Here is a 21,749-nt window from a genome sequence, read left to right as displayed (position 1 = left end):
TTTAACTGTGATGTGAGCAAAATAACTACAGACAGTAAAATTGATATTATTATATTTATATATTTCTCCTGTTTCGGTTAAAGCTACCATTGATTTTGAATGTGTTTTGCTTTTTGTTACTTCACTTGGATGTTTGAGGCTCACTGTGCAGAATGCTGTGTGTGCAGAGTTTGACACCTGAGGGCTGTTTTTCACATTCATCTGCTGAAGAGGGAAAGTTTCTCTGTGCTCAATCTGAGTTTAACACTCGTAGGGTATCACGACTAGTTGGAAGCCGATCGTGGTTCATTATGCAACTAACACAAGTTTGATATTGAAACCTGAAGCCTTGGGAAACACATACACTGGGAATTGACTTTTCACCGAAGTAGGAGACATCTTGTGTCCGCGAGTTAAACTTCTAAAATGTAAAATAGTTGCAAATTATGGATTTGTCAATGAATTTCTAGCCACATAATTGAACTTTATTTGCAGTAAATCTATATCAGACAGTTCAGCTCAGTTTAGGACGAGCTGTTACAATCCCTTGATTCACATACTTTAGACTATGAGTGGGAGTAAGAGTGCCGTCTGGGGGTTTCTGAGTGGAAGCCAAAGGGTTAAGGTTAAATAATCATTCAAAGCAGAGTATTTTTAAATGTTTAAAACATGTCTACAGGGGATCTTTAAAACAAGACATCTCAGGAAGGAGTGGACTGAAAGCAACACACTTTAATTTGTACCTTCTGTATGTAGAGCAGGGCGATATGGAGAAATATATGGAGAGATATTTTGACAATATTGTAGGGTTGACTATTTGTGCTTTCATAAAATATTTACACTATGAGATTTGTTTTAGTATTTGTTTGAGTTTGGACAGATGTAAATATATAAAAAATTTCTGCAGCAGTGTCGAGCATCTTACCTTTTTTGGGGGAGAAGATGCTCACAGTTCCTCCTTCTTCTCACCTGGCAACACCCAACTCTGCCAGCAGGGCCTCTTTACAGGAAGCAATCACATATGTTGCCAGCATGGCACAAATATGGTGTTCCTTAGGGATGCATGATATTGGATTTTTTGCTGATATCCGATATGCTGATATAAAACAACTCATTTGACCGATAACCAGTATCGATATCGGTACATTCACTTTTTTCCCTGCCTAATTTTAGTGATCATCAAGTCTTTTCTGTAGTGGAATTAACATCATGGTATGCGTGCATACTCTCATCGTGATGGCCCACCAGCATATTGGAGACATGAAATACAATAGCTTTCAATGTATATAAGATTAATTCATCGTGCAAAATAAGAAAAAGCATGTTGGCTGATTCTGATGATGTGCCGATATTATCTTGGATCCCTTGCATTCCTACTTTCAAAGTAGTCTGGCAAATCCAGCAACATAATATGAGACTTGATGTCCATATTTAGCTTAAGGGTCAATGCAATAATAGTGTTGGATGATGTGGAGAAAATCAAATATCACAATATTTTTGACTAAAAACCTTGATATTGCGACAATATTGTAGGGTCGACTATTAGTGCTTTTACAAAATATTCTCACAATGAGATTTTTGATAAATGATCATCTGTAATGTGGATTTAATGACCAAGTGGGTAAAGGCAAATAATAGAAAAGCTAGAACATCACTTTACTGTAATGTAGCCTTTATAATCAGGAAAAGACAACACTTACAATATCCAAAATCTAAGATGATATCTGATCTTATATCACAATATCGATATAATATATTGCCCAGGCCTAACTGTACAGTATGGAATCTGTTAAACATGGCAGTGATGGGTTCCTTCCTTTGTTTTTAAAATATTGCAGTCACTTTTCTGTGATACTGTTCTTTGTTTTGACACCAATAAAGGAGTGTGCACAGACAAAATGCACGGTTTCATTACCTTTAACCTATAAGCATTGTTAATAGTCCAGTGGGAACCTCCAGTAAATGGATCCTAAATAAACCTCAAACTGATTGGCATTGACCAAATTCTTAAGAGGCCCTCAGTCAGGTCATTTTTCAGCCTGCTGACCTGAATTACATCATGTTTATAAAAATAACTAAGACAATCTGATGCAGCAGTTTTCAGGTCATGTATCTTTTAAAGTCGTGACTTTAGAGCCAGAGAAATGCAGCGACGTCCTGCTGCTGCTGTTCTAATCAAACTCCTGCGACCTACATTGAGTTTAGCGTTTCACCTCAGATATTTGTGTCGTATGCAGCTTTGCCCCGCAGCAACAAGCGAGTGGGCAGAGAGGCACGCAGCATCATGGCAGCCAGGGAAGGAAACAAAAGCTTCAGTCAGGCCTGAAGCCTGTCAGTGTGTGTAGGATGTAGCGACCGCCACAGCTCTCATCATACGGGGGACCAGAAAGACCTCCTTGTTCTGGTCGAGCCCAGACGCGGGGTCAGCTGATACAAGTGTGTGTGTCTGTGTGTGTGTGTGTGAGAGACAGAAAGAGAAAGAAGGAGTATGTTGTGAATGTCTGTGTTTTTAATGACCTCATTAGAGCCAGAGGTTCAAACTTGCCATATTTTAACTTAATAACTTCACAGACTCTTAATATGTGTGCTCACAGTTTGCAGCAGTTGTCCTCTTATATTTTTCTGTGTAATGGTCACACACTGCCCCCCATGACCCTCTGAAGGATAAGCTGGTTTAGCTAAAGTATGGATCGATGGTCACTGTTGTTCCTGGCTGAGTGCACCTTTCAGCAGGATCTATAGTGCTGGTATATTGAACTTGTCCACAGGGGGCGATGAAGTGGATTCAGTTTCCAGCCGAAAGAGCATCGGCTCCGGCTCAGTTCTTGTTTCATATTCTACGTGCACATCACCCCTCCTCTCTTTGAAAGGGATGAGTGGTGCATTTTAAACTGCTGCTTTTGATACGAACTGTAATATAATGAGTTCTCTCTGAACTCTGTGTGTCATTTCTCTCTCCGTAATTAGAGGTGAAATTATTTCAAAGTATTTCGCAGCCACATGTCTCTGTTGGAGAGGTTTTGACACATTACATGCTGGTACCAAGAATTCAAAATCATAAGAAGAGGCGTTGCTAATTGACAAATAACAGTCTGGGCTTTATTTTAAACAATGTGATATTGCATTACTGATCCTTATTTTGCTGTTATTTAAAGGTGGAAAGTAGAGAGGTGACAGGGAACACGGGTGAAGAGAGGGGGGATGACATGCAACAAACATCCCAGCTTGGAATTGAATCTTTGATGCTGAGATCAAAGATTAGCCAAATTACATGGATCTTAACCGCGTGTCAACCAGTCTGGTCCGTCTGTTTACATATTTTGGTGGTTCAAGATTAATTATTTCCTTGAGAAATAAGCACATGAAAAAGAGAAGTACAGTCTCTCTCCATTGGTTTGATGCATTTCTGGCAACCGAGCAGTGATCACTTCAAAGGCAATGACTTGACTCTTTCTGGTGCTCTAGTTGTATTTCATTTCACACAACTATCACATTGACAACATGTTGGTGTAGACACTGTATCAGTACCTCCAGGATTTCACAGACTTTTTGGGGGGATTGTTGCGGCCTACAATACCTGATTTCATGGCAACTTTTCTAAAAAAAATTGCAATGGATTTTGTGATGATATTTGCGCTTTTTTGTATAATTCACTACTTGTTCCAGTGAGATAGGATGGATAGAAAAGTGTTTGTGAAACGATGCTGTTTGTGTTTCGTCACAACGTCCCACACGATGCAAAATAGTTTACCCCACCTTGGTGCAGGGCATTAGGGAAGTACCTTGTATGGTCTTAAGCACACATTTTTATTGGTAAATGTGAGACGTTCATGCCCCACCCGTCTGCATCTTCACAATCAGAGACAAGAAAATGAGTTTAGTGATGTCAGGTGAGAAACTGCTATGATTGGTCAAATCAACAGAAAGGTTGTGGTGATCAGACAAAATTGCAAGGTCATGCAGAATTCCCAGCAGTTGGCTAAATTTGCATTAATTTTTGTGATTGCAACGTCATACAAATCTGGAGGGGCTGACTGAATGCAGATTTCAAATGAGAGTCTTCTGCTCACCATATTCTCAAACTTGTTCCCAATGAATAATGGGATATCATTTTATATAGTAGTAATAGTTTTGAGAACTCAACATGTTTTGGAGCATTTGCTGTTTTGCAAATTGAATAGCAGTTTTATTTTTTGTGTAATCTGTTGTGAAAACTGCTCTTCTTTTTACAACTATGCATCAAAACAATCAAGAAAAACATTATAACCAAGATGACAAGACAAAACTGAATTGAAATGATCATGATGGAAAATTATTAAAAGTTAGGGATGCAGGATAATATTGGCATGTCATCGGTGCTAGCTGATAAAGGCTTTAAAATTAAACATCGGCATTAGCCCAAAATGAACGCTTCTGCCATGATTTACATATAACCTAAGATAAAGTAGTTTTCTTATTTTGCCCAGTGAATGTGTACATTTTCAAAAGCATTGTTATTTTATGTCTGCATCTGCCAGTGAGCCATCACAATAAGAGTGGACAAAATAATATTTAACTTCACTGCAGGAGAGACTTGATGTTCTCTGCAATTAGGTGGGAGCATCAGGCAAAATGAGGTGGAAAATATCGGCATATTGGATATCAGCGAAAATCCAATATTGTGCATCCCCACTAAAACATATCCTGTAATTTAAATTGAATGTTGGTGTGTGTGTGTGTGTGTGTGTGTGTGTGTGTGTGTGTGTGTTAGAAGATGATAAAGGTGCAGCCAGACAAATTGAGAGAGAGAATGTGTCGCACTGAAAAATGTAGATTCATAATCATTATGAATTTAAATGTTTTCACAGTTTGCATCCTGCAGCTTCTCTAAAACTGACAGCAAAAAGGCTGATTTGAAGGAATATGCAGGTTTTTGGAGTGACTCAGTTTCTGATGCCTCTGCTTTGTTTTTATTTTAGCAATCCTGAACCCCAAACAGCCGAAAGAAAACAAGAGTTTCAACTTTGACTTTTCTTACTGGTCACACACCACGGTGAGTTCAACTGCATCACGTAGTTTTAAATACATGTACTGCTAGTCAGATGAGAAATTAAATGATCTGTTGTAGAATAAGCCACTGATAATTGATTAAAATATACTGATATAAATTTGCCTTATTTAATATCTCATCTCTTCTCCTATTTATCCCACTGTGCTATCTCTCTGTCTGCAGCCTGAGGACATCAACTATGCGTCCCAGATGCAGGTGTACAAGGACATCGGGGAGGAAATGCTGCTTCATGCCTTTGAAGGCTACAATGTGTGCATATTTGCATATGGTCAGACAGGAGCAGGCAAAAGCTACACTATGATGGGACGACAGGAGAAGGACCAGCAAGGAATTATACCTCTGGTAATTAATAATTCAGAATATACAGAATACAGCTCCACCAGTAATGAAACACAAAATGCAATTCCCTACAGTCACTGTGAAAATAAAAAAAAAATATTTCAAACATGTAACTTTGACCACAACAGTGACTCTCCGTTCTTTGTTTTTTTTTAGCTGTGTGAGGACCTCTTCACCAAAATCAATGACAGCAATAATGACAACAGCATGTCTTACTCTGTGGAGGTGAGTGGTGTCAAACTTTCTACGCAAACTGTGCGTTCCGTCCATAAACATCTGCATGGTGGATTAAAGAGGCATTCTCTAAGATCTCAAGCAAAACAAACTGTTTTCGTTTTAATGAAGAAGTCAGGCAATAACTGGCCTTTGTCCATCATTCTGTGAGCTTCACACGGCATGAGTCTGCAGACAGCAGGGTACAGTGAAAGGAGTTGGTTACCTCACAATAAGGAGGTGTGAAGCCTGCAGCTCGCTGTGGCTGCTCCTGACAGTTCTGACCGCTCCCTGCAATATTTCAAACCGATCAGCTGTCAAAAAATGCAGAAAACGAATGAATGAATGACTTTATTTCAAACCAAAAGTAAAAAACTAAAAAAAAGTCTAAAGTTAAGATAGTCTGAAGTTAACTCACTTGACTTAAAATCTTTTTTTATTGTTCGATAATACACAAAAACATTCACAAAACAACGTCTGCCTCCTCCAGGTGAGTTACATGGAGATCTACTGTGAGCGTGTGCGTGACCTGCTGAATCCCAAGAACAAAGGAAACCTGCGCGTCAGAGAGCACCCACTGATGGGACCCTATGTCGAAGATCTTTCCAAACTGGCCGTCACCTCATACAACGACATCCAGGACCTGATGGACTCTGGAAACAAAGCCAGGTAACAGAATGAGACTGGATCACATGACAGCGAGAGACTCCTCAGATAACTGTGTGCAGTGATGGATGGAGAAAATATGCAGATGAGGGATTTGGATGTATGAATAAATAGATAAGTGGCTGGAACAAATTACGGAGCAGATCATGTGTGAGTCAGTAACGTGCACCTTTTCTCAGGACTGTGGCTGCTACCAACATGAACGAGACCAGCAGTCGCTCCCACGCCGTCTTCAACATCATCTTCACACAGAAGAAACACGACATGGACACGGAAAACACATCAGAAAAGGTTAAAGCTCAAAGTCTTTAGAAATCACATGTTTGACTAAAGGACATGATGTTGTTTAACTTTAGAGGAATAGTTTTCCTATTCTGGTTTCACCACAGCAGCCTTAAAAGAGATGCTACAAGGCAGACATGATTTTATCACCTTTCATGACCTGGTTGGAGGCCGTCTGTGGTGTAGCTATCTGATAAATGTGATGTTGTATTGATTGATAACCACATGTAACATTCTACTCTCAGTTCTATCAGTGCAGTTTCAGGTGAACATGTCGACTGAGGTGGATGTTTGATCTTTTTTCATACAGAGTATCTTATTTTGTAAATATCTTCTATCATGACAGGTCAGTAAAATCAGCTTGGTGGACTTGGCTGGCAGCGAGAGAGCCGACTCGACTGGAGCTAAAGGAACCAGACTGAAGGTGAGAGGAGGATGCTATTTTCTGCATGCATGAAGGAGACAGAAACATATTTAATAATGATTGTTTGAACGCAGAATTTCAAATTTAAAATGCACGAACAGATGGACAAATACTAATTAAGACTGATTTGTGTTTACAGGAAGGAGCAAACATCAACAAATCTCTGACTACACTGGGGAAAGTTATTTCTGCTCTGGCCGAACTGGTATGACTTTTTCCCACACTTACCATAAAAAATATACATTAAAATTCTCATTTTATGTTGAACAAATAACAAACACATTTCTTTTCCAACTATCAGGACTCAGTACCAAACAAGGTCAGTGATATTTACAAATTTGAAACAGCAAATTTAATAGGTTTTTGAATATTTGTCTGATGTGATTAAAGAACAAACTTTATTTTGCTTACAGAACAAGAAAAAGAAGAAGGTGGAGAGTTTTATTCCCTACAGAGATTCAGTTCTGACGTGGCTGCTGAGGGAGAACTTGGGTAAGCACTCGTAAAAATAAACCTCAGCTTTACCAAAACAAAATAAATGTCATGTGTCAGTCTAAGTATTGTCTTACATTGTGTTTTTAGGAGGAAACTCTCGCACAGCCATGGTGGCTGCCCTCAGCCCTGCTGATATTAACTATGACGAGACCCTCAGTACCCTCCGGTGAGAGCAGTGTCAATAACCTCATTTTAAAGATCATTAAATCAGATGTTTTTTAATGGAAATAATGTTATAACGGTAATGTCACACTTGACTCTAGGTCAGTGGTTCTCAGACTTTTAACACCACGCGCCATATCAGAAAATATTAGGCTCTCCAAGTACCACCATTATGGACATTTTACACAGGAGGCAGGTTTATTCCTAATCATAAGATTATTCATTATTTACTGTTGTGCAGTGGATTAGCACAACGTGAACTTAAGTTCTTCCGCACAACTCTCAGGCAACACAACAGCCAGCCTCTCTTCAGGTGCTGTGGAGACTTAACTGGTGCTGTTGCCACTAGCACCACTAGCACCTGGTTGATTGTCATCCACTTCAGTTTAAACAGGCTGCTTGAAATATTTCCCTTCTGTTCCTCACTTCTCTTCCTGATAGTTCTCATTTGGAGCCACATTTACAGTGTTTTTAAAGGCCCAGTGTGTAGGATGCAGGGGGATATATTCTCATTAAGGGACTATAATATGTGTTTTTTCTTTAGTGTTTAATCACCTCAAAATCAGAATTATGTTTGTTACCTTAGAGTGAGCCGTTTATATCGACATAGGGAGCAAGTCCTTGTCTGTGGAGTCCACCATGTTGTGCTGCCATGTTTCTACACTAACCTGGAATGGACAAACCAAGCACTGGTTCTAGATAGGGCCATAGGGTTTGTGTGTCAGCCTCTTTGGAAAAACACGGTTTTAATCACCTGGTGTGTTTGTATTGAAGAGGAAGAGACCTCTGCAGATAATTCAGCTCCAGCTAAAAACCTCCTGAGCAATGAACACTGAAGAAAATCTACTCAGTATTCTTTAAATCTGTGATGTCTTGTTTTGGAATGCTGAGTTTCAGATCTGCAGAACAAATTTACCCTCGGGTAAAGAAACCTTGAAAAAGGAGAAGTTTCAGCTGATTGAAGATATCACTAAATCCCCCTAAAGTTCCACCACTGCTCTTTTAAAGCATTCATTTTACCACTGCTTACCATCCTGCCATCACAGTTTAGCTCGTAATGGCCATATGCATGTGCTACGTTCATGAATGTGACTATGTAGCAGGCTGACATCGAAACAAAAATATTACATGACAGGCAAAACTTACCATACCACACCTACTGTGTTTTCAGTTGAAATGCAGTAATATTTTGATGGCTTTATACATATTTAAATTGATTTATTTAATATTTAAAAAAAAAAAAAACTGAAAAAAAGATTGCTCCGCATACCTCTAGAGGGGACAGTTTGAAAACCAGTGTTCTGAGGCATTTTGCTGCATGTATTTACATATTGCTGAGTAGCTCAGTAGTGTTGCATTATTTGTCTAACCTTGCAAATGCCTGCTGACCTTTTGGCACTTTGCAATCATTTTGTAGTGCCTTAACAGGCAGTACAACAGTAGTAATGGGAATAACAGTAGAGTCCTTCTCATTTTAAGCTCATGTAGTCATTTTAGGCTCATTGTAATTCAGTACGCAGAGCCTGAGGAATCATGCTTTACAGCTTAATGACTTCTTGACCTCGATGCCCTCTGTCCCTCCAGGTACGCTGATCGTGCCAAACAGATCCGCTGTAACGCCGTGATCAACGAGGATCCCAACAACCGTCTGGTGCGTGAGCTGAAAGAGGAGGTGGCTCGCCTCAAAGACCTGCTGTATGCACAGGGTCTGGGAGACATCATCGAGAGTGAGTACTGCACAGAAGACCAAAAATGTCATTCCAGAAAATGCACTTATATAGGCATACTCACACACACATGTACAAACCTGAATTTAGACCCTTTGTGCAGTTGTTTTCTGACTGTACATGTAAGTCAGAGGATGTAACTTGGAGTATGGGTGTCTCTCACACTCAGTCTCTTCTCTCCTCTGTCCTATCAGCGTATCGCTGCACCGGCCCTGCCATCACTGGTTTGAAATGTGTGTATAACTCTAGCAAGCCTGCGCTTTGCAACTAATAGAAATGAATCCCGAGCCGGCCTTCCCCCTCCACCACACCAGAGACCTAACTAACAATCCCAAGAAACTTAATGTGAAGTCAGACATTGACACCAATATAATTTGATTTATTCAGTAAGTCTTTTCTCAGGAATTCCACAAAATGGCCTCCTTTTTTCTTCCATTAGTTCTGGTTTCCATGGTAATGTGTAATTTTTCTCTCTTGTTTAATCTGGGATGTCCAGCCTCTTAATACTTTCGTCCTAATAACACAATTTAAAATTGGCTGGGATTTTCTATTTTACTGAGAAGCTTTGCTCTGTGATCCTGTAGCCATTCATTAAGAATGTGAGTTGCTCGACTCTGTGTTTCTTCAGCAGACAGAGCTGAAGCCAGCTTTGGCAAAAAGCATGCTGTGCAATGCATTTTATTTTATGAGACTAGTGATCATGGAAGAAAGGACTGACTGGGAGGACGCCATTTTAGATTGCAGAGGAACTCCTTACTTTGCATCCTGGCTCTCTGTGTGTGGAGCTAATTGACGCTATGAGTCAGGTGCTTAGAGGCCTGCATCGCTACCAAAGGCTGTGCTCAACACCTTGAAAAACATTCGGACATGCAAAGCATAAGAAATAAAAAAACACTGGCTGTATTTGGTCCCTATGCATTGAAGTGATGGATATATTTTTGGTTTTATTTCTCATAACATTCTCATGCTTGCGAGCTTGTCAAGTGTGTCTTCGTGAAGTTCAGTGTCAGAAAAAAAAAGATCTGGTCTATAACTTTCAGTCTATTTGGCATTTTGTGCTCTATCAGTTTGAGTTGCTCTTTTCTCTCTGTCTGCGATGGCTTTGGTAAGCAAATGACCTCTGCTTCTTTGATCCATTATTTGAGCTTTCTCCTCTTTTTTTGTACTCCTCCCTGTTGTTCCCCTATTATTTTTCTCCTTTTCATCTGTTTCTCTGCGTGTTCCTCTCAATCCCTCGTGTCTATCCTTAATTACCCGGCGTCTGCTCCGTACTTCTATCCCTCTGTCCTTCCTTCCTTCCTTGCTCACTTCCATGCGACGCCTCTCTCTCTGGCAGACCTGTGCGATTACAAGAACTTTGTGAATAATCGCCAGGCTGTCAATCAAAGGGGTGATCTCTCCGCAGTGTCCAATGCCATGACAGGAATGAGTCCCTCCCCGTCGCTCTCGGCCCTTTCCAGTCGTGCTGGGTCCATCAGCAACCTCCATGACCGCATCTTCAGCCCAGCCAGTGAAGAGGCCATCGAGAGGCTTAAGGTAGGAGGGATGATGCTAAAAATGTTCAGTTTGTAGTTTAGTTGAGTAGGAATGATAAAATCCAAGAAATGGGTAAGAAATATGGAGGAAAGGCTGTTTTTAAATACTATTGAACAAAGTGAATCATTCCAATATGTCTGATTTTAAGAGCTCGGTCTTAATTTTGCCAACAGGAAACTGAGAAAATCATCGCAGAGCTCAATGAGACCTGGGAGGAGAAGCTGCGACGTACTGAGGCCATCCGTATGGAGAGGTTCGTCATATGATTCATGGTTTCATAACATTTATATTATTCTCCCCCGAGAAATTTACGTCTACTTGTGCAGTAGACACATTGCGAAATTTTTGTGTCACAAGCTTTTTTAAATGTAACTCGATCTTTCCTTAATCGTGCCTCTTGTGTCCATAAACCCTTCCGACCGATAGCAAGCAGCGCCACTGAATCAATTGTCAATCAAGTTGTAAAATCCCTGCTTTATACCATTAAATAACTAATTTAAACTAAGCTTATCAGAAAAACAAACAATTGAACAAACAGCAGTGTGATAACCTTAAATGACACAAACCATCTTTGGTAGAAATGTATTTGATGTGCACTTTGAGTTTTTAGTTTGGCCCATGTCCTTTCCACTTACATGGAGAGGGCAGGGTTTATGACCTATACTGTAGCCAGCCACCAGGGGGTGATGGAGATGTTTCAGTTTCACTTTCGGGGGCTGTCATGTCGTCCATCTTTGTATACAGTCTGTGGTGCTTCCCTACTATTTTTTATAGTTTGACCCTTGAGATGAATATGGATATAAAGTCTCGTCTCGTATAAAGGCCCTGACACACCAAGCCGTCAGTCAGATGTTGGTCAGTGTCAAGCCTTCAGTGAGCGTCTGTCATCCTTGTTTTTGTGGTGTGTCCTACACCGTTGGCACTAGTTGGCCCTTGTTGGCCCTTGTTGGCTGTTTTTTGACTAATTAAACGTGTCAAATTTGCTGTGGAGCTGGCAATCACTCTGATTGGCACTTCAGCTTAGTGCAGGAGAAGAGAAACGGAAGTGAGGAAAGTAAAGTATGAGATCAAAACAAACTTGTTATATTAAGAAAAAGGTTTTTTTTTTGCTATTGAACTCTTTAGCAGAAATGGTTCGTAACTGTGTTATTGTTCACTAGCGTGTGGTAAATATCCTTTGTCCCTTAAACATTAGGCTGTACCAGAAAAATGCTGACGGGCTATCTAGCGTCTTGAATTCATCCTGTCGGTCTTCCTGTTTCCTTTTTTGAATTATGAACACAGACTATCGCCACCTGCTGGTATGGAGAGTTATTTCCTCTCACAGGCACAGAACGTATATGCTAGTTAGCCATTGGCTGTAGTCCTTGCGGTGTGTTCAGGTGCAATTTTTGGCTGAGACACAAGCAATGTGAGATCTTCGTCACCACTAAATCATTAATGTTGGTTTGATATGTATGGGCTTTAATGTTGTTGGATTGCCAGATGACTTTGAAAGTAGGAATCTACCATATTTGTTGCCGTGCTAGCAGAATGTGTGATTGCTTCCTGTAGAGAGGCCCTGCTGGCTGAGATGGGTGTTGCCATGAGAGAAGATGGAGGCACTGTGGGCGTGTTCTCCCCGAAAAAGGTAAGATGCTCGTCACTGCTGCACAGTTGTTTGACATATTGAAAACAGCTATCCAAAATCACACAAAGACTAAAACATATTTGACATGATTTCCCTTTTAGACGCCTCATCTGGTGAACCTGAACGAAGACCCGCTGATGTCAGAGTGTCTGCTGTATTACATCAAAGACGGCATCACCAAGTAGGTTTTTTTATATTTTCAAGTTTGAGATTTAAACCAAATACTGAGCTGATTCTGTGAGTTTGTCTCAACTGGATTAATTTATCCCTCAGGGTTGGCCGTGAAAATGCCAAGACACGCCAAGACATTGTTCTGAGCGGCCATTTTATCAAAGATGAACACTGCACATTCAGCAGCACCACGGGCCCTCAAGGAGAAGGTAGAGACTGGCTGCTCTCTGTTAACAATAGCAGTGTTAATTGGTTTATATTGTATATTTTAAATACTTTATAATAATCATATTGTCTTTTCTGGAACAGGATGTGTCATCCTGGAGCCGTGTGAGGGGTCAGAGACATACGTCAACGGGAAGAAAGTGAGCTCTCCCATTGTTCTGCGGTCAGGTACGTGTGAAGCTTCATATAATTAAAGAAGGCGTAAAACAAAACAACTGTACCAAGAGATTAAACTTAGAAATGTTTCACAAGAAGATAAGTCTGTGAAATGTTATTATGCCAGGACAGCTACCAAAGAATGAAATTATGTTTTCGTGTGCACTCTTTAGGGAACCGCATCATCATGGGAAAGAGCCACGTGTTCCGCTTCAATGACCCGGAGCAGGCTCGTCTGGAGCGAGAGAGGACGCCGTGCGCTGAGACGCCGGTGGAGCCCGTCGACTGGGCCTTCGCTCAGAGAGAGCTGCTGGAGAAACAAGGCATTGACATGAAGCAGGAGATGGAGCAGAGGTGTGTGGAGAGCGCATTATTATTTACTGACATTTAATTGTATCACTTCTCTGACACAGAGTTTTGGATCCCTTTCAGGCTTCAGGAGCTCGAGGATCAGTACCGCAAAGAAAGAGAAGAAGCCAGTAACCTGCTGGAACAGCAGAGGCTGGTGAGTAAACAGTAATACAGTAATTTGACATTTGAGGTGCCTGATTAAAAAAAAAAATAGAAGCAAGTCATTCTGTTTTGATCTGGATCATGTTTTCTTTCAGGACTATGAGAGTAAACTGGAGGCTCTGCAGAGACAAGTGGACTCTCGGTACCTGGAGTCTCCTGAGGAAGAGGAGGAGCCAGAGGAGGAAGGTGATACTGTCACCTTTTTAAATGACTCATCAAACAGTTATTTCTGAATCAGGCTTTTATGTGGTTCAGATGTACTCACATTATCACGTGTCTGTCATCTCCCAGTGCCGTGGACGCCACGAGAGACCGAGTTGGCTCTGTGGGCATTCAGGAAGTGGCGTTTCTACCAGTTCACCTCTCTCAGAGATCTGCTCTGGGGCAACGCCATCTTCCTCAAAGAGGCCAATGCTATCAGTGTGGAGCTGAAGAAAAAGGTGGGATGTTTGTTAGTGGATAACATCACCCTTACTCAGCACTGTGGTTTATGATATGCATGTTTCCTGTCATTATTTCTTTTTTTTTTCAGTTTTAAGTGAACAGAAGACAGATTTTTCTAAATAACATAATCCAAATCTACCTCCATGTACAGTGTTTTTTGTCTTAAAGGTCTTAAGATCCCTCTCGAATATCATAATGTGTTATTTGAGAATAATCTTTCATTTTAAGTCAGACTACAAATACAAAATACAATACACTCAACAAATAATGAGGACCTCTTCTTTGTAGTGGCGACTGAAGGTTTAGGAATTTACTTTGCTTTTGTAATGATGTAACATGAAGCTTTTACAGTGGCGCTCTTGTCATTTATTTCCAAGTCCCTGCTGCTGAATTCTTATTTTCAGAATAATGTCATCCTGATTTTATACTGCAGATTCGATGCAGGAGGACATAAACCAGCACTCACTCATGTTTTGTGTCTCACGTCGTCCGCAGGTGCAGTTCCAGTTCGTCCTGTTGACAGACACTCTCTACTCTCCCCTGCCCCCTGACCTGCTGCCCCCCAGTGTGGCCAAAGAGAGGGAGAGACGACCTTTCCCTCGAACCATCGTCGCCGTTGAAGTACAAGATCAAAAGAACGGAGCCACACATTACTGGACTCTGGAGAAACTCAGGTACACTGGTTTTGTTATAAAACAAAGTGAATACAGACTCTGTATGCTCATGACGACTAACTTCCCTGATGTTTGAACAGAAGTGAGGAAAGAAAGGAGAAAATATACATTTTTACAAGATTAATACAATTTAGAAAAACAATAAACGAACCATAGACATTGACACATGCAAAATTAGAATATTTGTTTGAGCTTTAAAATAACATGCAGGCCCTCAGCAAGGTTTTTTTTTAATTTTCATGCTGCCCCCTGCAGGCAGAGGCTGGACCTGATGAGGGAAATGTACGACCGTGCTGCAGAGCTCCCCAGCAGCGCTGTGGAGGACTGTGACCACGCTCTGACTGGAGGAGACCCCTTCTATGACCGCTTCCCCTGGTTCCGTCTGGTCGGCAGGTCTGTCACCTTTGTTATTGCACAATAACTGCTTGTTAAAAGTCAGATCCCCTCATCATGTCTTCCTTCCCCTCAGGGCTTTTGTGTACCTGAGTAACCTGCTGTACCCGGTGCCACTGGTACATCGAGTGGCCATCGTCAGTGAGAAAGGAGAGGTGAAAGGCTTCCTCAGAGTGGCTGTGCAGGCCATCTCAGGTACAGATACAGGTTCAATATCAGTCCTATCACACTCAGATGCTGTTGAATGTGACAGTAAAGCTGTTCTTTTCAGTTATTTTGCATTAAGAAATGATGGTTTAACATCTTGTCTCTGTTTTTTCTTTCTTCAGCTGATGAGGAGGCCCCTGATTACGGCTCTGGTGTGAGGCAGTCAGGCACTGCCAAGATCTCCTTTGAAGACAAACAGTTTGAGAAGGTATTAATTGGCTGGTGGTTTGTACTGGAATTTTCTGAATGTGTCCTCTATGACCAGTAAAAGTCAGATCTAATTTAAACTTTAAAATTTAAACTGCTGAGATTGAAAAAAAAGAGTTTAATCTTGAATATTAATGTTGGGTGTAAATGGGATCCAAGCTTATCGTTTTCTCTATCATTCCAGTTCCAGACTGAGTCGTGTCCTGGTGGTCTCTCCCACTCCAACACCTCCCAGGAGGAGCTACGAATCGTGGAGGGAGAAGGACAGACTGCAGAGATAGGAATCTCTGCCGATGAAGTCAACAACAACACCTGTCCAGGTGAGCTGACAACCTGTGCAGGAACTGAAAATGATACTAGCCCAGTAGTCTAGGTTAAAAGTGTGTGTGGCCCTGTCAGAGTTTAAATACCAGATACATTTCTGTGTGTCTTCCTCTGTTCTGTGTAGCCATTTTGGATCCTCCCCGCAGCCCAGTGAAGAGCTCAGGTCTGGGTCTGGATCTTCCTCTGGAACTTTCGCCAGAGAAAGCTCTCTCCCACCTGAAGATCGGCAGCACCTTCACCTTCAGAGTCACCGTATTACAGGCGTCCAGCATCTCAGCCGAGTACGCCGACATCTTCTGCCAGTTCAAGTGAGTTTCAAGCCCGTCTCCATGATTCTGTAAATAATATTGTCTGTCTGATATAATGCCTCTTGTCTTGGTCAGCAGTCTCTCTCTGTCTTCCGTGACAGGTGTAATAAATGCAATACAAATGGGAAAATGTCCTTTAAATATCTGTAAAAGGATTTTGCAATTGGACTTTCTGCTTTTAAATGATAGTATATTAATGCATGCATGTGTACACCTCTTAACAGACATACATAAAAGCTCATATCAGCTTGTTTTGGCACCAGAAGAGATCAGAAAAGAAAAAAATGAACACAATAGATGGACCACATTTTTTTAATTTACCATAATATGTATTAAAATGTTCACTGATTGTAAATGGTTTGTGGCAGACCTGATGATTCGGTGACATAATGTGCATGAAGATCAAAGAGAGGCCAGTCTAATATAATGGCTTCACTTTTTTCAGTTTCATCCACCGCCACGACGAAGCTTTCTCCACCGAGCCGCTGAAGAACACAGGCAGAGGACCTCCGCTGGGCTTCTACCATGTCCAAAATGTAAACATTAAACTGTACATTCAGACCTTTTATTAACAAATATTACTGATTATAAATGCTTGTCTTAAGGCTGTGTTTGATTTGTATTTCCTCTCTTGTGTATTAGATCACAGTGGAGGTGACTAAGTCCTTCGTGGAGTACATCAAGACTCAGCCCATCGTCTTCGAGGTGTTTGGTCACTATCAGAAACAGCCCTTCCCTCCACTCTGCAAAGACCTGATCAGGTCAGGACCCTTTAATTTCCACCAGCTGATGATTAATTGTGATTTGATATATTAGATGGAAAGAAAGTCTCCTCATGTTTGGTTTCTTTGTCATTTCTTTTAGTCCTCTGAGACCTTCCAGGAGGCAGTTCCCCAGGGTGATGCCCTTGTCCAAACCAGGTTAGCAGTGACAGCTAATGTGCCTGAGAGGACATCATATTTTATTCACTCCATGATCTGCCTCCAATTTGATATTGACTTCAGTTTGGTTTGCTCTTTTCACTCCTCCAGTGCCGGCCACAAAGCTCAGCACTCTGACCCGCTCCACCGCAGGACCTTGTCATGCCAAATACGACCTCATGGTCTTCTTTGAGATCTGTGAGCTGGAAGCTAACGGAGAGTGAGTCGTGTCTTTATAGCACGTTAATACCATAAAGCAAGGAACACAGTAGATCCCATGCACAAAGAATGCTTTCCTTCTGTTCCTGCTGTGAATATAATCATCTCAGTTAAAAATGTAAGTATTAACATTTAACATATTGATTTTCTCTTTCTGCAGCTACATCCCAGCTGTTGTTGACCACAGAGGTGGGATGCCCTGCCACGGCACGTTCCTCTTACACCAGGTCTGACATGTCACACCAAATTACCAGTTATTTATATACTCTAGAGTGTTCAGTACCATTCAGTGATATATATGTATATATCAGCTGTGCATTACCTACAATGACAAGTCAAAATGTTTGCTGTGAAGAAGGTCCATAACGTACAATGTATTAACCAGATTCAGCCAACCCAATCCATTCAGCTCTTTTTCTGCCTTCACCACTGGAACTCCGGTAACAAACTGGTTTATCTTCTCTTGACTCCACAGGGCATCCAGAGGAGGATCACAGTTACCATCGCTCATGAAACAGGAAATGATATTGAGTGGAAAGAGGTGAAGGAGCTGGTTATTGGTGAGTGAAAAGGACAACTCAGACACATCTGTGGACACGTTGGTTAAATTTAACTGGGAAGAAAATGTGAAAAGTACAGTTTTTTTTCTTATCTTATCCTATTTGATCTTATCTTACCACTTAATCTATTTCTCACTCTATCTTTTTCTCTCTTTCTCTCTCCCTTCATGACTTGTTTGACTTCAGGTCGCATCCGAAACACACCAGAGGCCGATGAGACCATCATTGACCCTAACATCCTTTCCCTCAACATCCTGTCTTCTGGATATTTCTGGCCAAAACACAATGACAAGTATAAATCTTAGAATGATTTTTTTATTCACTGAAGGTTTTTTATTTATTTGTTGTTGTCTGTTTTCTGTGTATTTGTTATTTGTATTTTTTATGAACTATTTGTTTATTTGACAGCTAGTTTTTGTCCTCTTAGATTTCTTTTAGAACCTGCATTATATAAACAGATCAGTTGCTTTGTTTAGTAGTTTGTTTTACATTGCTTCTTTGTGCCTTTTTTATAATCAAATATTATTACAATTATTTGGCTTCAATGCAGTTTTCAGTTTGCATGGATCAGTATGGTTTGCTGAGTTTAAACTTTTAACAGCTGCAGTTAAAAGTTTCTAACTCGTGTCCTGTTTCTCTTTATCCTTTGCTAACGCCAGCGTCTCCTTGGGAGTTGATCATAGGTATAAATGACAATCATTTTTATCTTTTTTATCAAATATTATTTCTGATAATTAAACTAAATGACCGTTAGCTCACATGCTTTACATTAGGTTTTCTTCTTTAAAAATGGTACAGATAGATGAGAATATTTTTGTTTTTCACACTTCAGAACTTTCTACCGATTTGAGGCAGCGTGGGACAGCTCCATGCACAACTCTCTGCTGCTGAACAGAGTCACTCCCTACGGGGAGAAGATCTACATCACCCTCTCTGCTTACCTAGAGGTACTAAGTGACATTAATTTACTGAATTTGTAAAACATCCTTTCAATTCTTAGAAGTCTCGGTCTCTTAGATAGTTTAAAACAACCTCAGCCACATTTTAAACAGGCTCCTCTGGATTCTGATTAGTTGCTATCTGATATATTTTAACTAGATGGAGAACTGCACTCAGCCAACAGTGATCACCAAAGATTTCTGCATGGTGTTTTATTCCCGAGACGCGAAGCTGCCGGCCTCTCGCTCCATCAGAAACCTCTTCAGCACCGGCTGCCTCCGGCCCTCTGAGAGGTACAGATTTATAGATTCATACAGTCTGAATCCTACGCTAATTCTGGACTATATAACCTCTCAATAGGAGAAACATGTTGAATAAAATTGATCGTTAAATTTGTCCCTCTCCTTCTCAGTAATCGTGTCACAGGAGTCTATGAAGTCACCCTCTGCCATGTGGCGGATAACGGAAGTCCAGGTGAGAACGCAACAAAAGAAAATAACCAGTAAAAATTACAAAAGCATTTCCTCCTCAACTGGGGTTTGTTTTTTGATTTCCTCTTCAGGCATGCAGCGTCGTCGCAGGCGTGTGCTGGACACCTCGGTGGCGTATGTCCGAGGAGAGGAGAACCTGGCCGGATGGAGGCCTCGCAGCGACAGCCTCATCCTGGATCACCAATGGGAGCTGGAGAAACTCAGTTTACTGCAGGAGGTTTGTAGAATGAATGTGAAACATACGTTTACCCAAAACGTTAATAGGAAAACCTTTGTGGCTATGTACTGTCCAGGTAGTCCTCTTAATTTTTTATGGTTTACTAATTCCAAAAATTAGGAGAATTTTCTCATCTCATGGATTAGATGATGAAATAACTCACCTTGTGAATCTCCCCAACCTTGTGAACATCTATTCAAACCAGCTGTTGTAGATGTAGAATGAAGGACGTGTCTGCAGCTGCACAGCCTAATATCAAAACTACTACACGCACAAACTACATTTAGTAGATACTTTACAAGATATTTGACACTTAAAATTTGAAAATTGCAAACAAAGACGAAGGAAGCGGATTATCGGTGCATTTATCTCAACAACAGAGAGCATTTGTGGATCGATGTCACCAGTCCCAATCAAACACCCTTTGATCATCTCCAGACCACAAATTGCTGAAGTTTATGTGCTTGTGTTTTTAGGTGGAGAAGACCAGGCACTACCTGCTGCTGAGGGAGAAGCTGGAGGCGACTCTGCAGGCAGGACAGGATGCGCTCTACAAGAGCAGCGACATCAGCGATTTTGCAAAGAGTCCTGTCCTCAGCCACAGTCCTGGCAGCAGCCCTGCCCCCGACAGCCCCAACCAGAGGCAGAGGGAGCTGGCTGCTAAGGTGACTGCGGGTCTCCGAGGCCTCCAGAAACTATTATTTTTTAAATCATTATGATGAGATGAAGATTTTATTCAACATCGTCTGTCTTTTACTTTCTTCTCTCCAGTGTCTGCGTCTGCTGATGCACACCTTCAACCGGGAGTACAGCCAGGTGAGCAGCAGTGCCAGTGAGAGCAAGGTGAGCCCCAGCCTAGGCCCTCTAACCCGGCCCGTTAATCCTTCTAAACCTTAGCGTTAACCGCTGTACCTTCACAAAATATTAAAGCCCCGCACTTCACCCTCTCTCTGCCATTGCATTCATTCATTATTCAGTCTTATTTTTCAACACAGACTCCTCTTCTTAACATGTCTTTCTTCCTTATCCCATCTATTTTCATACCACTCTGGTGTCTTTCTAACTGCGCAGTAGACCTGGGTGAAATATTATTCACAAAAACTCTCTCTTTAGCTGGATGAGCCATCATGATCGAACAAGTAACTGTTTTTCAGGATAATGTTGACTCTGGTCTACTGCCTAACTCTGTCTTCCCAAAGCCATGCATCCATATTCATGCCTTAAACTAATTTAAGGTTTCCCCTCCTTCAACTGGCCTCATCCCTCACCGTCCCTCCTCTCTAGACTCTGCGAGGCTCCCACTAACCTGACGTTACCCCTGCATGTCCTCTTTAACATGTTAACCAGCTAGGGGCTCTTAGATAATGAGGATTACAGTGGTACAGAGATGGTTCTGCAGTACACTGCTAGGAAATGACAAATATTCTGATTGAATTGTTCTCTGAATGCATGTCTGTGTCGTCCGTGCTTAATTGTTTGCTGGTATGTTTTGTCTGTATCTGTATTTGTCCCTCTTGTCTTGTGTGTGTGTGCGTGTGTGTGCTTCTCCACGCATGATGTGTTGTGAATGTGTTTCTGTGTGTGCGTGTGTGTATTTTAGCTTTCTGAGATGTCTGCATCGCTGATGAGAGACACCTCCTCGTCTGGACTGAGCACGCTCACTCCGTCGTCTACCTGCCCCTCACTGGTGGAGGGAAATTATGACATTAGGTAATATAACTACAAGCTGTTCACAGGATGATTTTAATGCAGCTTATTTATCTGTTGGTACTTAGATACTTCACTTCGCTGTGCCTGAGAAGATGAATAAAAGTGTGTGTTCTGTTTCAAGAACATTTAGCCTCATTTAATATAAAAGTGATAAAAGATATTCTGCAAATAACTTGATTACAGAGCCGTCTTTGAGGATACAGTAGATGGTTTTTGCTTTGCTCTGCAAATACTGCAACTTAGCTTCAGCTGTCCTACATTTACTCCAGAAATGTTGTTGCTGCCACTGTCAATTTTTGTCCAGAAAAAGTAAGATACCCTCACAGGTGTTTCAGATTTGCATTTCATATGCTAGTGTTTCAACTGAAATCAGAAATCAGAGGTACTTTATGACTCCAGGGGGATATTGTGATATGCTACAGGTGCTCTGATACATGGTATAGACCAGTGGTTCCCAACTGGTCCAACCACGGGATCCAGATTTGTCCTTAGTCATTAGTTCAAGGCCCGCACAGTTGCTGATCCAGTAACACGTAAGCAGTATTTCAATATTGTAGCAGGTCAACAT

The 21,749-nt window shown here is 41.2% G+C and overlaps 1 protein-coding gene across 5 annotated transcripts in view; it reads left to right on the top strand.

Moving 5' to 3' along the window:
- The window catches only part of kif1ab (kinesin family member 1Ab), a 28,667-nt gene that overhangs the window by 2,020 nt on the left and 4,898 nt on the right, over positions 1 to 21,749 (top strand). The window contains exons 3-45 of one of the 5 annotated variants that reach the window (XM_049598796.1): positions 4,938 to 5,011; positions 5,192 to 5,371; positions 5,525 to 5,593; positions 6,072 to 6,250; positions 6,427 to 6,538; positions 6,876 to 6,953; positions 7,093 to 7,158; positions 7,255 to 7,272; positions 7,367 to 7,445; positions 7,536 to 7,614; positions 9,195 to 9,337; positions 9,532 to 9,570; positions 10,743 to 10,873; positions 11,047 to 11,126; positions 12,428 to 12,503; positions 12,605 to 12,684; positions 12,777 to 12,883; positions 12,984 to 13,067; positions 13,229 to 13,409; positions 13,488 to 13,560; positions 13,664 to 13,754; positions 13,860 to 14,008; positions 14,508 to 14,686; positions 14,942 to 15,079; positions 15,156 to 15,274; positions 15,409 to 15,494; positions 15,678 to 15,813; positions 15,942 to 16,125; positions 16,571 to 16,661; positions 16,768 to 16,886; positions 16,990 to 17,045; positions 17,157 to 17,265; positions 17,425 to 17,491; positions 17,740 to 17,824; positions 18,011 to 18,116; positions 18,484 to 18,507; positions 18,657 to 18,771; positions 18,923 to 19,056; positions 19,176 to 19,237; positions 19,326 to 19,471; positions 19,948 to 20,136; positions 20,243 to 20,314; positions 21,072 to 21,181. In XM_049598796.1, the coding sequence (XP_049454753.1) occupies positions 4,938 to 5,011; positions 5,192 to 5,371; positions 5,525 to 5,593; positions 6,072 to 6,250; positions 6,427 to 6,538; positions 6,876 to 6,953; positions 7,093 to 7,158; positions 7,255 to 7,272; positions 7,367 to 7,445; positions 7,536 to 7,614; positions 9,195 to 9,337; positions 9,532 to 9,570; positions 10,743 to 10,873; positions 11,047 to 11,126; positions 12,428 to 12,503; positions 12,605 to 12,684; positions 12,777 to 12,883; positions 12,984 to 13,067; positions 13,229 to 13,409; positions 13,488 to 13,560; positions 13,664 to 13,754; positions 13,860 to 14,008; positions 14,508 to 14,686; positions 14,942 to 15,079; positions 15,156 to 15,274; positions 15,409 to 15,494; positions 15,678 to 15,813; positions 15,942 to 16,125; positions 16,571 to 16,661; positions 16,768 to 16,886; positions 16,990 to 17,045; positions 17,157 to 17,265; positions 17,425 to 17,491; positions 17,740 to 17,824; positions 18,011 to 18,116; positions 18,484 to 18,507; positions 18,657 to 18,771; positions 18,923 to 19,056; positions 19,176 to 19,237; positions 19,326 to 19,471; positions 19,948 to 20,136; positions 20,243 to 20,314; positions 21,072 to 21,181 (4,495 nt within the window). Of the gene's footprint in view, positions 1 to 4,937; positions 5,012 to 5,191; positions 5,372 to 5,524; positions 5,594 to 6,071; positions 6,251 to 6,426; positions 6,539 to 6,875; positions 6,954 to 7,092; positions 7,159 to 7,254; positions 7,273 to 7,366; positions 7,446 to 7,535; positions 7,615 to 9,194; positions 9,338 to 9,531; positions 9,571 to 10,673; positions 10,874 to 11,046; positions 11,127 to 12,427; positions 12,504 to 12,604; positions 12,685 to 12,776; positions 12,884 to 12,983; positions 13,068 to 13,228; positions 13,410 to 13,487; positions 13,561 to 13,663; positions 13,755 to 13,859; positions 14,009 to 14,507; positions 14,687 to 14,941; positions 15,080 to 15,155; positions 15,275 to 15,408; positions 15,495 to 15,677; positions 15,814 to 15,941; positions 16,126 to 16,570; positions 16,662 to 16,767; positions 16,887 to 16,989; positions 17,046 to 17,156; positions 17,266 to 17,424; positions 17,492 to 17,739; positions 17,825 to 18,010; positions 18,117 to 18,483; positions 18,508 to 18,656; positions 18,772 to 18,922; positions 19,057 to 19,175; positions 19,238 to 19,325; positions 19,472 to 19,947; positions 20,137 to 20,242; positions 20,315 to 21,071; positions 21,182 to 21,749 lie in introns of all 5 variants that reach the window. The other 4 variants (XM_049598797.1, XM_049598794.1, XM_049598795.1 and 1 more) reach the window with 4 other exon arrangements.

Source organism: Epinephelus fuscoguttatus, linkage group LG15 (assembly GCF_011397635.1).
Source record: "Epinephelus fuscoguttatus linkage group LG15, E.fuscoguttatus.final_Chr_v1".
Taxonomy (NCBI): Eukaryota; Metazoa; Chordata; class Actinopteri; order Perciformes; family Serranidae; genus Epinephelus; species Epinephelus fuscoguttatus.
The sequence above is the reverse complement of the archived record's forward strand: the minus strand, read 5'-3'. Positions and strand labels throughout refer to the sequence as shown.